The following is a 15860-nucleotide window of genomic DNA, read 5'->3' on the forward strand; positions in this document are numbered from 1 at the left end:
AAGAAGCAGAAGCCGTGATTCCTACCCTCAGGTTATTCACAGTTTAGTGAGAGAAAAACAGGTAAATGAAGAAATTATTGCGTTAGGTAGATGTTACAGTAGTAGTTAGACACAGAGGATCTTGTGGTATAGTCCAGATGGGGTGCAGCTAACCCAATTTGGGGGAATCAGAACAGCTCTAAATTACGAAATATCTATGGAACACATGTTATATTATGTGAAATATCTGTTAATTTTTTATTCTGGGCACCATTTGCCTGCATTCTAGTCAAATGTTTTTACTGTATAACTCTGAGTACTTATTTCTTTCCAGATATAACAAAATGATACTGAATACTGCCACAAATCATTGAAAAGTTTGCTCTTTTGCTCAGAGGAAAAAGTCTTACAGGAAAATAGTCTCATGTGGCCAAATTGCAATAATCAAATTAATTGTAAGAATTTTTTTTTTTAATTCTGATATTTATTCTCTTTGCTTACAGCTTTTTACCGGCACCTACTCAGCTCTCTCAGGACCAGCTTGAGGCTGAAGAAAAGGCGAGATCCCAGAGATCACGACAGACCTCGCTGGTCTCCTCTCGGAGAGAACCTCCGCCATACGGGTACCGGAAAGGCTGGATACCTCGCTTATTAGAGGTAAAGAAGGATCTTCAGTTTGAATTGATTAAATTGTGCTGAAATTTGTTATAGCACCTTTGTAAAATAAATTTAAACCCTAGAATCTCCACGTATGAATGTCGGTATAATAGAAATTCTGGTTGTGAGCTCACAAGACATGTACTCCCCTCCGATGATTAATCGTTTTCTTCTTGCTTATTATCCCTGCTTTGAGCTCACTGGAGAATTGTATTAGTTTATATCTCTTCTTAACGTCAAACTGTTAAACATGTACAAAAGAAACTAATATACCCTTTATAAATCTAGAGATTATATGGAAAATAATGAGAAAGTAAGAGGGAAAAATGAAAGAATGAATTCATGTTTGGGTACCTTTCCCTTCCTTCTCTCCCATCCATGCACAATGCCATGTAACCCTGAAAGGACAACCTTCCTCCAGGGAAAACTCCAGCAGCGTTTCTTTTTCTGATTTCTGGAAATCAGAAAAAGTGGAAAGAGCCCTGACAAGGAGTTTAAAAACAAGCTGATTTTGTATGGTAACTGTGCTACTTACTATTTGTGCGACCCTGGGCAGATCCTAACCTCTATTTATCTGTTTTCTTATCTTCAATTTGAGAATGTTGTCATATGCCTAATATGCAGATTAGATGAATTTTTAAGAGGTTTAAGAAAGAGAATTTGAAGGTTGATTTGGAGGCAGTGAGGGAGAAGGGAAGAATCTGGAATGATCTTTTTATATCCTTAGCTTGTTTCCAAAGAACAAACTTCTTGAGCAGTGTCTATCTCCCTGATTACTCAGGATCCTATAGATCAGTTCAATACATATTCCTTTCTGTACTTCCAGGGCAGACTTTAATCTCGGGAGAAAAGCAAACATTTGAGTCTTAAATAATTTTGATTCCCCAAAACCTCCTCCTGTTTCATCAAGCCTTTTTTTTCTCCTCCCAGTATTCATTCTGACTCCTGCATATTTCCCTCTTCTACATCCCAAGGAGTGTACCTGCCCTATTAAAAATCTCTAATTGCCTATACCATTTATTTTTGCACCCAGTTATTTTTATTTTATCACTTTGTTATATTCTGTCATATGGTTATGACTCTTACTTTACAAATGTGAAGAGCACATGCCCTTAGCTTTTTCTCATATGCCTCTAAGCGATGATCGTAGGGAAAGAAATAAGTATTCACTGGCTTGAAACTTGTTGCTTAGCCCCCTACAAGAAGCCATTTGTATTCTCAGCCTGTCCCATGTGTGTCGTTCCCTCTACCTATCAGAACTGTTTATAGAGCCTGGAAGACAAACACCTAGATCGTGACTTCTATCTAACATATTCCCTGTTTATTTGGTTTTTTCCCTCGCTATCCTCTGGTCCTTATTCTGGAGTGTGAAGGCCAATCTTACGATTATTAAGGGATTTTTGCTGATGCTTTTGTTTTTGCTGATAGTGTAATTTGTGAGAAGCACAGCAAAAAGTAGTGATTGGCATTATCTAATAGAGGACATGAGTCTCTTATGAGGGATTATGGATGGTTTTCATTTCGCCCCAATAGATTACAGAGGTGGGGGTGGCAGGCATCATATTACATACAACAAATCTCATCCTTGCTTCCATGTCAGCATTATGACATTGAGGTGCTATTAGCTTTTGAAAATCCTACTTGACTCTCAAAGGTTTCATATATCCTGGTGGAACAGAACAGTTTATTTGAAAATCAAACCAAAACGGCCAGCTAATCTGGAAATACCATGAGTGCTTCTTGAGGGGAATGAATATTCTATGGAAAAAAGCATTGTGTTCTACTTTTCAAAGTAAAAGCGATGATTTTTCTGGCACGCCTACGTAATGCCACATCTACAGTTCTGAAGTGCTTATTATAGTTGAGGACTAGCAGATCTGAGCATGTGTCGGATGGCCTGGGTACACATAGCACCTTTCTTGAGACTGCTTTAACTATTTCTGCCTAATTTACAAGAAAATCTCTCTCAGCTTTATTGTTTGCTTTAAAAAATGTCAAACCTTTCTTTGGGAAGTAAGCATATTGTACCTAGGAAATCATATATCCATGATCTAATGGAATATTTGAGGAGGTCTTATAAAAGTGGTATTTTCATAAATTATTTTCATCAAACCTCCCTCCTCTAAATAATTAATTTTAATATGTTTTTTCTGTTAGTAGTAGTACTGAATTGCCTTTTTTGAGCTAAAAGAAAGGTATATCAATTTAATAGGAAATACAAAGTTTTTTGAAGTCAAAAGGTCTGGATTCAAGTCCTGCATATGCTAGCCATGAGAACTTGGGAAAGTCACTTCACTTTTTTAAACTTGAATTTTTCCATATGAAAATATGAGGTGTTGAAGAATTACAAGAATTAAATGAGATAAATGTGGATTATATTTTATAAATTATAAGGTACCATGTTTCCCCGAAAATAAGACCTAGCCAGACAGTCAGTTCTAATGCGTCTTTTGGAGCAAAAATTAATATAAGACCCGGTCTTATTTTGCTATAATATAAGACTGGGTATAAAATATAATATAACATAACATAATATAATATAATACTGGGTTTTATAAAATATAATATAGAACCGGGTCTTATATAGTATAATATAATATCCTGTTTCCCTGAAAACAAGACCTAGCCGGACCATCAGCTCTAATGTGTCTTTTTGGAGCAAAAATTAATGTAAGACCGGGTCTTATTTTACTATAATATAAGACCAGGTCTTATATAATATAATGTAATATAATATATAGTATAATATAACATAACACCAGGTATTATGTTATATTTATATAATACCGGGTCTTGTATAATATAATGTAATACTATAAGACCAGATCTTATATTAATTTTTGCTCCGAAAGACACATTAGAACTGATTGCCTGGCTAGGTCTTATTTTCGGGGAAACAAAGTACTAAGCAAATATTACTAAATTTAACAAAACTGTTTTAAAATTATATTTAATATTTGTTTATTTGCTCTCCCTTTTTTGTAATACTAAACTTCGCTGACAGGCTTTACTTTGTTCTACTTTAGAAGTCTTAGTTCTCTCTTCTAAATAATTGTATATAATCACCATTAGAAATGTGGTAAACTCATTTCTAAGTTTTTCCTGTTCTATTTCTCTGCTTCTCATAAAATACTGAATACTAGTATGTTATTAAACCCTGATTTCAAGAAAAAAAAATTCTTTGCATTTCTGCCCCAACTATAGCTTGACCTGTTCCTCGCTAATTATTCTAAAACTAAAAATCTTTTCCTTAAACATTTTGCTTAATTTTTCCCTGCCACATATATAAAAGCTAGACTCCTTGCCATGATATAGAATCCCTTTCATGATCTGGTTTTTGTCTACACGCAGCCTTTTCACCCATGTGTCTGCCCCTCTGTCCTCTGTAGGCTCTAGCCCCACTGGACTCTCATTTCCTAGAACTTTCTGAGCTCATTCTTGCAGCAGGGCTTTCACCTTGCTTGCTATTTGATCTGCCTAGAAGATCCCCTTCGATCTTCCCACGAGTGATTTCTCATCATTCAGGCTTTAGCTCGCATTATACCTCTTCACAAAGGCCATCCCAGCCACACTATCGAAAGTCGCCCTTCTTCCCAGTCCCTTTATTACTTCCAGGGCATTTATCACAAGCCAAAGATTATGCTTTTTATATCTTTACCCCCTAGAATGTACACACCACAAGATCCCTGTTTTGTTTATTGCGGTATCTCTAACATCTTGCATAATAAGGGCTCAGTAATTATTTGTTAAATGAATGATTATATCTTGAATCTCAAATTACTATTAAATATTCTTTTTATTTCCTTTTTAATATATAGGATTTTGGAGATGGAGGTGCTTTTCCAGAGATCCATGTGGCCCAGTATCCACTGGATATGGGACGAAAGAAAAAAATGTCAAATGCCCTTGCCATTCAGGTGGATGCGGAAGGAAAAATCAAATATGATGCGATTGCTCGACAAGGCCAGTCAAAAGACAAGGTGATCCTCATTGCTTATTTTTTCCCCATTGATAATTTCTTTGAAGAGTTTTTTTGTTTTAATTTGTTTTTTGCTGTTATTCTTTTTTTAAATTTTAATTTTTGTATTAGTTTCAGGTATACAAAACAACATAATGGTGAGACATTTACACCCCTCACAAAGTGACCCCCCAAGTCTACTACCCCTCTGACATCGTATCTAGCTATTACAATACCAGTGACTATACCCCTGTGCTGTACTTTACATCCCCTGACTATCTATCTATATATCTATATATTTAATTATAGTTGACATTCAGTGTGATTCTACATCAACTTCAGGTGTACAGCACAGTGGTCAGGCATCTGCACAATTTATGAAGTGGTCCCCTCCAATAAGTCCAGTGCCTGTCTGTGAAATGACTTAGACTAACTGAAGATATATGACTTTATAATATGAACATTACATTATGGCTTCATAACAGCAATGGCTTTTTCCTTTGAAATTTCCCAGATTGATGATGGCTTATATATGCTTAGGGTTTTCACTTGTTTTACATTTTAAAAACAATTATTTTATAGTACTAACAGTTTTTTAAATGCTAGCAAATTTTTTTAACTCTACAATCTTAACACCCAAAGTAAATCAAAATTTAATTTTGTCTGTAGTATCTTCTAATCCTCCATATATTTACAAAGTACTTTACATAGATAATTATTTTAATAGTTTATTTGACTATAATAAATTGTACAAACTTTCCCTTGATTAAATATAAAACTGGCGTTCGCTATCCAGATTTAAGATGGTCCTGCTTATAAGACCAAAAATCCAAAGACCAAAAATAAAATTTACTTAAAGTAATCTCATCACAGAGCAGCTACACTTAGAAGCAAGAAACAGTTTTTAAGAAGACCTAGTTATTTTCTTGTAAATAAATACTCCAAATAGAGGTAAAAGATCTCTTTAGAATTGAAGGTGTTGGGGAAAATACTTACGAGCCTTCAGTACCAGGCACTCTCTCCCAGACAGTTTCATTTTACTCTCTAAAATAGCACTAAAGGTAACCCATCCATTGTTCCTACATTATTGCTGATGAATTTTTGGGAAAACAATTATGCAGTCATGCAGTTTACATCTCAGGTTTCACCTGGGCTCCCTTGGTGTTCCTCCAAGCTTTAACTCCTGTCAATAGGTGACTCCTTATCTATTTGCATATAAAGACTACAAGAAAATTGTCAGGTATCTTTATCCTGCACTTATCTTTTTGTCTTGACTTGTCAGCTCTATAAGAAAGCTCTCCTACCTAAACCTAATCTTGCTACAAGTATTTTAGTGTATTCTGGATCTCATCCCTTTCTCTTCCCTTTATGGCATCGCTTTTTCTTCATTATACTCAATGTATGCCTTTTACCTCCTCTTCTGCTGGCTCCTTCCTGTTAGCATTTGAATATGCTTGCTTTTCTCATCTTCTGAAAGAAAAGTTTTTCCCTGACTACCCCTCAAACTCCTTTTAGCTACCACCTAATTTACTTTCCTTTCCTTCAAGCTTCTTGCAAGAGTTTTCTGCTCTCTACTTCCCCACCTCCCTTTCACTCTTTATTTCACTGTAATGTGGCTTTACTTTGACCAGTCTACTGAGATAGCTCTTTAGCAAGGTCTCTAAGACGTTTTTATCACAACGCATTCTCTTTGATCTAATTTATTCCCTTGGCTAAAATGCCATTCATGCTAATTGTCAAATCTGTGTCTCCAGCCCAGTTTTCTCTCCTGGCCATAACCTTATATCTTACTGTTTACAAGGGCAGATCTGTCTAGATTTCCTCAAAGTACTGCTCAATCAAATCCAAGACTAAATGCATAATTTTCAACTTAATTTACCTTTTCTGTTCTCTAACTCAGTGATTGATAGTGATCTCTTCCTAACTGACTATGCTAAAAGCCTGGGAGTCCTTTTTTCCCCTTATTTTATTGATTTATTTTTATTGCACTAATAATATTTTCTTACTGTAAAAAATACCAGTACTACATTAAGTCCTACCTACTTCTTCCACTTTTCTTTCCAGAGATAACTACTGTTACTACAGTGATATGTATCTTTGCAGTATGTTATGGATTTACATGTTTATGTGTATGTTTTCCCACTTTACATACACATATACACAAACATATATACCTTTTTTGCACGAATGAGATTTTAATACCTATAACTTCCATACACTTGCTTTTTTTACTTAATATTTTGAAGATTTTTGTTAGTATATATAGGTCTGCTTCATTTAAAAAAAAAAAAAAAATCTATATAGAATTCCATGGTATGCTTGTGCCCTAATATTTTTTAAGCATTGGTGGTTTCCAATATTTTGCTTTGCAAACAGTACTTTATTTAAGCTCCATATACAAACATCATTTTACACGAGTGTTTGTGTAAAATAAATTCTTGTCGTGGACTTACTGGGTCAAAGGATATTCAAATTTCAGGTATGACATGTAATGCCAGCATGTTCTTTAAAAAGCCTTTGCTTAATAAGCATTCCATTCTTTTCTGTTTCCCTCAATCATTGCATGTATTTAGTCACCATGATCTATCGTATTCCCTTAACACTTCTCAGGTATATTCTCTTCTCTGCTACATAGTTCCAGCCCTTATCATTTCTTATTGCATTTACTGCAGCAGAATCTGAACGCATCTCCTTAGCATTTTTCTTGCCTGCCTGAACAAACAAATACATCCATGTTTATCTGTTTATCTTCCTCTCTGTCTTTCTCTCTCTCTCTCTACCCCGACATATAGACACACTTAAAATCTTTCCATGGCCTTTAGGATAAGAGCCAACCAAGTTCCTAAGGCATACCTGACCCCTTATTTACCTTTCTGGCCTAACCTCAACTCTCATGACCGGAATTCTGAAATCCGAAAATAAACAGTCCAGTTTTAGCCATTCTGTTCACTTTCAATACTAAACAATCAAGACTGCCCTCCCATGCCAGGGAAGTGCTCTGCCTATTTGTCCGAGTAAATCCTGTTGGTTTCAATGACAACTTGGTCTGCATTGTTCTAAAGATACTCACCCTGATCCTCCCTGGCTAGACTGGGTATCCTTCTTCCTTATTCCATATTTTTACTCTATCGTAGCAGTCATCACCTTTGTTGTGATTATCTGTTCACTAATGATCTAGGTCGTTTGACCGTAAGCTGTTTGAGGTCTGAGATTATATTTTCCTCTTCAGCACTTAACTTAGTGCCTGACAACCTGACAAACAGGCATTCACCAGTGGTCATTGGAGGAGTGATACCGATTTCATTGAGTAATAGAAAACCACTTCCGAAGCCAGTGAGGAAGCATAGTCCACTCCTGCAAAAGGAAAAATGGGTTCCTGTATATGCAGGACATAACTGGGAATTTACCCTGTGCCATGGAGGGCTTCACCTGGCTCCAGCTGCCTTTGTTTTGGTGCATCGCTCCTTTGGAATAATCACTATTTTTTTGTTTTCCTTTTTGTTTTTTGATTTCCTATTTTGGAATAATCACTGTTTTTTACTGGTATGTGCTGCCTCTCCTGTCTCATTTGTTATGAAACAGCAACAATTTTAGGACAATAATTTGGCATTGGCAGTTTGTAAAATTTTGAATGAAATGCAGTTTTGGCCCATTTTGCATTGTATTTCAAGATTGGGAACCATGAATTTTATCTGATTTCTAGAGAATGAAAGTTTTTCCTTTCTCTAACAAGCATGTATATTGGTGATTTTTTTGTATTGAAAGTAGAGTATAAATGTTAAAACTGAACTGTTTTAGATTTCAGTCTCTACTGTTCCTTTATCCAGTAAAAGCCTTACATGTTTGTGTATACTACAGCCACCAGAAATGAGCCCTAAACTAGTAGTTTATAGTTAGGGTTCATACTAACCCTCCCTCTAATGGGAGAATGTGTGCATGTGTAGGGGCAGGGGGCATATAGGAAATCACCACCTTTCTCTCATTTCACTGAACCTAAAATTGTTCTAAAAACAACAGCAAAAAGAAGCACAATGAAGATTTAAAAAAAAAAAAAAGAATAGGGCCCTCAATGAATTGAGAAGAACGATAGTGAACAGAGTAGCTACTTGGACGGTTTTAACAGCTTCTGGTGGATGTATTTCCTTACTGGACTTTATATCCTGGAATATACATTTAAATTCCTCATACAAATTTAATATACACTTTAATTTTTTAAAAAGTGGATGGATTAACATACGGAGTTTTTTAATGTATTTAATAATCAACATTAACTGAGGACCCATGTGCATTGGCATTTGGAGGGGGGACACTTCTTGATTGTTTGGGACTGTCTTGAAAATTGTATGACATTTAACAAAACTGGCACTACCTATTAAGCACTAGTAGTACCCCCCCACCACCACCAATTGTCTTAACCAGAAATACTTCACATATTTACAAAGCCCCAGGAGGGGAGTTAGAGGTGGCAGCAATGCATTGTTTTAAAGCCACTGGATTTTTTTTTCTTAAAAGTAGGAATTGGCTACTAAATGTACAAAGTGGGTTTTAAGAAATCTTATCATGCAGGGGGCTGAGCATAAGATGAAAATAGTTTATTGGATTAATGAATTTGCACTGTAATACAGAGATTTATGATTTATATCAGAGGAAATACTAATAGTGAAAGAGCAAGAATGGGAAGTGCTAGCTCTGGGTAGAAGAGGGGAAGAACGAAGCAAGACTCCAAGGCGTAGTATAGCAGGGCAGTCTAAGGCTGTTGATCGTTCTACATGTAAATCCCGTGTGCAGGACTTACTGGTAATACAAAATTGGGAGGGGAAAAAGTTTCTTGAAATAAATCTAGATAGAAATAAATGCCTTTTTTTTTCCAATTGTGACTTGAGTGATACATCTTGAAATAAAGCTTTGGTGTTTACATTTTTCCTTCTGAAATAGTTCCGTAGGAAATGTTACATGATATTGCCCAAAAGAATGCCTTCAACCTCTCCTTCCCCCCAAATAAAAACTCCAAAAACTTTAAACTAATCCCAAGATAACTTTGTATGTACCTTGTTTGTATGATTTCCCAAACTAGTTCAGCCTAAAGATAGTGTTTTCTTACTACAGCTGAAACGGTGAGTGTGTTGATAGGCTTGTCCTTTTAGTCAGTCCAGTTCTTTGCCAGTTTTCAGTAATAGAACAAAACCTGTTTCATAGGTGAGTTATTGCCTTATCTTGTTCACAAAGCTCATTTGTGCTCCTGATACCTTTGAGAGTATATTGTATTTTTCAGATAACCCTTGCCAGCCCCTTTGCCTCCTGGGATGTACTGAGTTTCTTTAGCACATTTGGTTCTCAGGCAATAAAAATTGGGGGTTTTATAGTTAATTACCATGCAGGAATCTTGCTCTTCAAATGTCCTTCACTCAGCTTTGTGAATGCTAGAATCTTACTGATGCTCATTTAAAGGATTATTAACTTTGGAATACCCAAATAAGAAGCAGCAAATGGCTCTTGTATGCTAAATTAGTATCAAAACTTTATATTGAGCCATTTACTTAGAATCCCTTCCTATAATGATTGCTGTGTAAAAGTAATTAACTCTTCATAGTCTTGGTATTATTTTCTAGTGATTTGTTATATAATTTTAAATTCTTGTGGTGTTACTTTTCCATCCTGAAAAGAAATAAGACTTTTGAGATCAGTTACTAGGTGTGTGATCTTAATGCACTGAGCCTCACGCTTCTCACTAGAGTGAGCTTCTTTCCAAATGAACACAGAGTTTGGTGACACTGGTAGCTAACATATCAGTAGTACATGTTTTGTGGTAAATGATCCTGTTCTAATTCCTGAGAAAAACAAGCTAGAGATTTCAGTCTATAGCCTTGAGATACTTTTGTTATTTTTCTGGGAAACCAACAGCTTATATAGAATGTTCTGCAGGGCCTAAAATATAATCACCTTTTGCGTGGAATAGAACATCTCTAAAGTTCATGTAGTCATTCATTTGTACAAAAAATATTGATTGCCTGCTGTGTACTAGGCAATGTTACAAGATATTTTAATGAATAAGGGATTCCTCATCAGTAACGTGGGTATAATCATTGTGCATACCTCATAGGGTTGATATGAAAAGTTAAATTAGTTAATATACCGTGTTTCCTCGAAAATAAGAAAGACCTAGCTGGACAATCAGCTCTAATGCGTCTTTTGGAGCAAAAATTAATATAAGACCCGGTCTTATTTTACTATAATATAAGACTGGGTCTAATATCATATAATATAATACCTGGTCTTATTTTACTATAATGTAAGACCAGGTATAATATAGTATAGTATAATAATAATATAATATAATACTGGGTCTTATATTAATTTTTGCTCCAAAAGATGCATTAGAGCTGATGGTCCAGCTAGGTCTTATTTTCGGGGAAACACGGTGTAGTAACTAACTTAACTTGCATATCAACATTGTATAAAGCAAAAGAACAATGGCACAAAATAAGTGCTCAATAAATGTTAGCTATTGTTATTTCAATAGTGGATACAGACAAACAAGCAAAATAGATCAATAATTTTATGCTGTGAGCAGTGTTTTGAAGACAATAAACAGTGCTGTGACACTGAATGATTGGGTGGGGAGGGATGCTGCTTTAGTGCGTGCAGCCAGGGGAGGCCTCGCCAATGCAGGCGTGACCTTTGACCTGAGACTTGGAGCTTGAAAACTCACTTGAAGAACTGGGGACAACTCTCTATAAATGCCCAGAATTAGGGAAAAGCATGTTGTATTCCAAAAACAGAACAGCGCTTGTGACTGAAGCATAATGAATGAGGGAGTGAGGTACAGGGGAAGGCTGAAGCTGTAGGCCAAGCCAGCTCTGGTGAATGGGCCATAAAGTATTTTTCACTCTGTTGTTTGGAGTAGGACATTAAGAATAACTTGCATTTCCTTTAATCGATTTTAAGGAATGTTGTAGTAGAATGCAATTATTGATATAAGACTTTGGTTCAGTAGCAAACAGTTTTCTTCTGCAGAAAATTTTTGAAGATCTCAAGTACCAAAGAATTTCATTTTCTTTCATATTACAAGTTGTCCTTTCTATGTGTGTCAAAGAATTCCTGACTCAAGCAGCAAAATCTAGAAGGCTGCTTATTAAGTTTCCAGTACCTCTTTTTTCCTATAAAATCTGCCATGTAAGTTTTTATGAAAGTATTTGAGAAGTATAGATGGGCATGGAAGTAAGAAAGTTTCTATTTTTTGTCACAGGCCTACCACATCAGTGTTAGTCTAAATGTTGAGCCTAGTAGAAATCAGATGGCAGTCCTAAGTTTGGATAATGAGTGTAAATAAGTTACATATATAGAATGTGTTTTGTTTTTTTGGAGTGTTTTTTCATGGAAGATAGTATTCTGGGTTTTTTGACAATGGCACATGTTCCATTTCTTAGTCTGTGAATAGAGTTGATGCCAGAAAAGATAAACATTCTAAGTAGGGTGAGGTCAATGAAACTGTCCAGGCCCAGTGAATTTGGAGATTATTTTGTAACCTGACTTAAATTCTGATGAACTTGTAATCGAAGATAATGGTGCTCTGGGCGATTTATATCATCATTAATTTCAAGTCCTAGTGAGTCTCAGAAATAGGGATCACTGATGCATAAGGTTTTGTTGGCACAATTTATTTGGATACTGACTTGATTAGAAGATCTCAAATAATTTAAATTCATGAGGTCGAAGGAAAATTATTAGCTTATATAACCAGGGCAGCAATTTGCGTATATATTTTACGCTTCCTTGGTTTTAAAATCTAAAAGACAAAATCTGTGTCCTAAATTTATAAGTTTGCTGAGAGGACCTGTCGACTTCAGAAATGACTTAATGAGGTTACTTCTTTTCATTCTCTGTTTTTCTTAAGTCTGCTTGTGTTTGAACATTTTAGGTCATTTATAGCAAATACACGGACCTGGTTCCCAAGGAAGTCATGAATGCAGATGACCCAGACCTGCAAAGACCTGATGAAGAGGCTATTAAAGAGGTAACTGGACATTGCTATACATAATTATTCTAGATGACTTTAGATCTTTGTTAACTTCCAAACCACTCAATGCGGTGTTTCCTATTTCAGATAACAGAAAAGACAAGGGTAGCCTTAGAAAAATCTGTATCACAGAAGGTTGCTGCAGCCATGCCAGTTCGAGCAGCTGATAAACTGGCTCCTGCTCAGTATATCCGGTATGAATTACGCCTGGAGTTCTTAGTTTGATGTTGGACTTGGTGGGGGTTGGGGATCCTGGTATTCTTTCACTCTCCTACTTAGTCACAATTGTAAATCCAATTTTTAAATAATGACTTGAAGCCTATTCACTCTTTGTGAAGACAATTAAAGGCAGAACATTTTTTTTAAGATATCCGCTGTTAAGATATTATGCAGTTTTCAAAATAATTTTTGTTTTCAGAAATTAACAATTACAGCATTTGATGCAAACCACAATTATTATTTATAGTTTTCTATTTATATGTAATAGGCATTATATAACATACATTTATATAACATGAATATTAACATGTTGGTAATGTATAATGTAATACTATATACTAATTATTTTATATGATAATATATTGTATAATGTTGATAATGTATTAATATCATTTATATAATAATAAATCTTATAATACTTCTAAATTTTCAGGGGTTTCACTCTAAATTTGTGTGGAAGGATGACTCACACATAGATATTAAGGGGAAATTCAGAGCTGGTCGGGCTGCTACCATTGTTCTGTCTCTGTTTTACAACCTATCATTAGGCAAAAGCTACTAACTGTAAGTTGCCTGCTGAGAGTATTGTGGAGCATTTTTTCCTCAAATGCAAACTTACAAAATACGAACTAGTATTTTCTAGCCCTCTTATCTGTGAACACTGCCTTCCATGGTGGAAAATAGAGATGGATTACTTGCAAACGAATATTATTTTAGTTTACATTTTGCTTGTAACTCATAATTACTGTTCTTACCTCTGTTGCTATTTGCTCTGCCTAAATATTTTGCAATTTTCTATTAATACTTTGGGAAAGGAATTGACAGTGCAGTGTAGCTTAGGATTGTAACAGAAGAAAAATACCTATTAAAGCTTGAACTAATTAACACCTTTAGTTTTATCTGCATTCTTCAGATACACACCGTCTCAACAAGGAGTGGCTTTCAACTCTGGAGCAAAACAGAGGGTTATTCGGATGGTGGAAATGCAGAAAGATCCAATGGAGCCTCCAAGGTTCAAGTAAGTAGGTGGCTTCATGAGTATGAACCATTGTTCTTAAAAAAGATAGCAAAGGAGAAAAATGTCCCAAATGTCTTATCAACAGGTGAATAGGTAAACAAATTATGAGACGTCTCTACATGGAATACTATTGAGCAATAAAAAGGAATAAAATTTTAATACATGCAGTAATATGGATTAATCTGAAAATAATTATGTGGAAGAAGCCAGACAAAAAGAAGTACATACTGTATGATTCCATTTATATAAAACCTTAGAAAATGCAAACTAGTCTGTAATGACAGGAAACAGATCAGTGGTTGCCTGTGGGGAGGGAGGCAGGACAGAGGGGAATGAGGGGAATAGGAGGGATAGATGAGGGGCACGCAGAAGCTTTGGGAGGTGATGGGTATGTCACTGTTGCGATGGTTTCACAGGTATGTACTTGTGTCAAACCTAATCAAGATGTATACTGTAAATATATATGTATGTATCGCTAATTGCATGTCAGCTGAACCTCAGTAAAGTTTTTTTTAAATAGGAAAAAAGCATACTACTCTATGAAATAACAGTATTGTAGTGGTAAGTTGGTAGTGATGGCAGGGTTGGTCATGTTTTAATAATTGTTGAAGCTGAGTAATTGGTGTATGATAGATGGGCATTCATTATACGCTTTCTCTGTGTTTGTATATGTTTTAAGCTTTACATAATAAAAAATGAGGAGGGGATACTTGAGACTTACTAACTAAAAGGGGAAAAGTATATCACTCTGTGGTTGTGCTTTGATTTCTGCTTCAGGATTAATAAGAAAATACCCCGAGGACCACCGTCTCCTCCTGCACCTGTCATGCATTCTCCTAGCCGAAAGGTAAGCTTTGCTGTGCTGTATAATCTACTTTGTACTCATGATTATTTATTTTATAAATAACCTCCCATAAAATAAAGTCTAGATGCCTATACAAGTTTCACCACACTTAACTTACTGTTTCTTTCTTAAATTTATTTTTCCAGATCAAATAGGGACCTGTCAAGACTATAATGTGTAGTTCCAGAGTACTTATGAAAATGTGTATAAAATGTTAGCTATTGGTTTTATTATTAACCTAACCCATACTTTTAATGGAATGAATGGGGTCTACTCTTTGACATGAAGGATGTTATCACAGTTATAGGAAGTGAGTACCTGAGGTCATTAGGTCTCTGATTAATAATCTGAGTGGCCTTTTTTAGGGATGTTTTATTACCCAACGAAAGAACAAGTTTTCATCTGAAGGCACATCAGTTTAAATATGGAAAAATCCTAACCAGCATTTATAACTGTCAAAAATAATTTATAAATTATTTTCCATTTTTTTGTATTAAAGTTATTACTAGAATCCATGATATGGGAATATTAGTATATAGTGCTACCAAACAAATGGCATTTTAACCTTTGACTAAATTCATCCATATTTCTGCCATTAAAAAGAAAGATTAAACTTGGGTGTTTAGCTATACTATATATCTAAAAATGTCTCTTCCACTCTTTTCTCAACTCAGATGACTGTGAAGGAACAACAGGAGTGGAAGATTCCTCCTTGTATTTCAAACTGGAAAAATGCAAAGGTAATTAAGTTGTCATAAAATCAGTCTCTTAGTATTAGAACCTACTGGAAAACACCAGAAAGGAGCTTCAGCCTTGGTAACTTTAGTTGAAACCTCAGTATCTCCCTTAGCTGAATGTTTTCAAAAACAAAAAACAAAAAAACCTACTTATGGGACTTCTTTTTTAAATGGAATAGAAATGTTAGTATGCCAGGTACATTAGTACCATGTAGATTCTTTCAGTGACATGTACTTATCAGAAGCACGTAGAGAAGGAATAGGTAGAATAGAGTAACAAGTCAATGAACGACAGTAGTTTTTAGAAAAGTCAAATTTATATCTATAATTATTTTTGAAAGAAATTAGACCAATTTAAATGACTGTGTAACAAAACAGTAAATGTTTGGATATATTCAGTGCTTTAATTTTTAAACTATTTGATTCTGTTT

At 35.2% G+C, this 15860-nt stretch overlaps 1 protein-coding gene across 1 annotated transcript in view; it reads left to right on the plus strand.

Annotated features, from left to right (window-relative positions):
- SNW1 (SNW domain containing 1) overlaps window positions 1-15860 on the plus strand; it is a 28166-nt gene that overhangs the window by 2866 nt on the left and 9440 nt on the right. Inside the window, exons 2-8 of the mRNA XM_019733531.2 lie at window positions 483-636; window positions 4455-4616; window positions 12513-12608; window positions 12699-12805; window positions 13744-13848; window positions 14626-14695; window positions 15367-15432. Coding sequence (XP_019589090.1) covers window positions 483-636; window positions 4455-4616; window positions 12513-12608; window positions 12699-12805; window positions 13744-13848; window positions 14626-14695; window positions 15367-15432 — 760 coding nt within the window. The remainder of the gene's footprint in view (window positions 1-482; window positions 637-4454; window positions 4617-12512; window positions 12609-12698; window positions 12806-13743; window positions 13849-14625; window positions 14696-15366; window positions 15433-15860) is intronic.

The sequence above is a fragment of the Rhinolophus sinicus genome, linkage group LG03 (genome assembly GCF_036562045.2).
Source record: "Rhinolophus sinicus isolate RSC01 linkage group LG03, ASM3656204v1, whole genome shotgun sequence".
Lineage (NCBI taxonomy): Eukaryota > Metazoa > Chordata > Mammalia > Chiroptera > Rhinolophidae > Rhinolophus > Rhinolophus sinicus.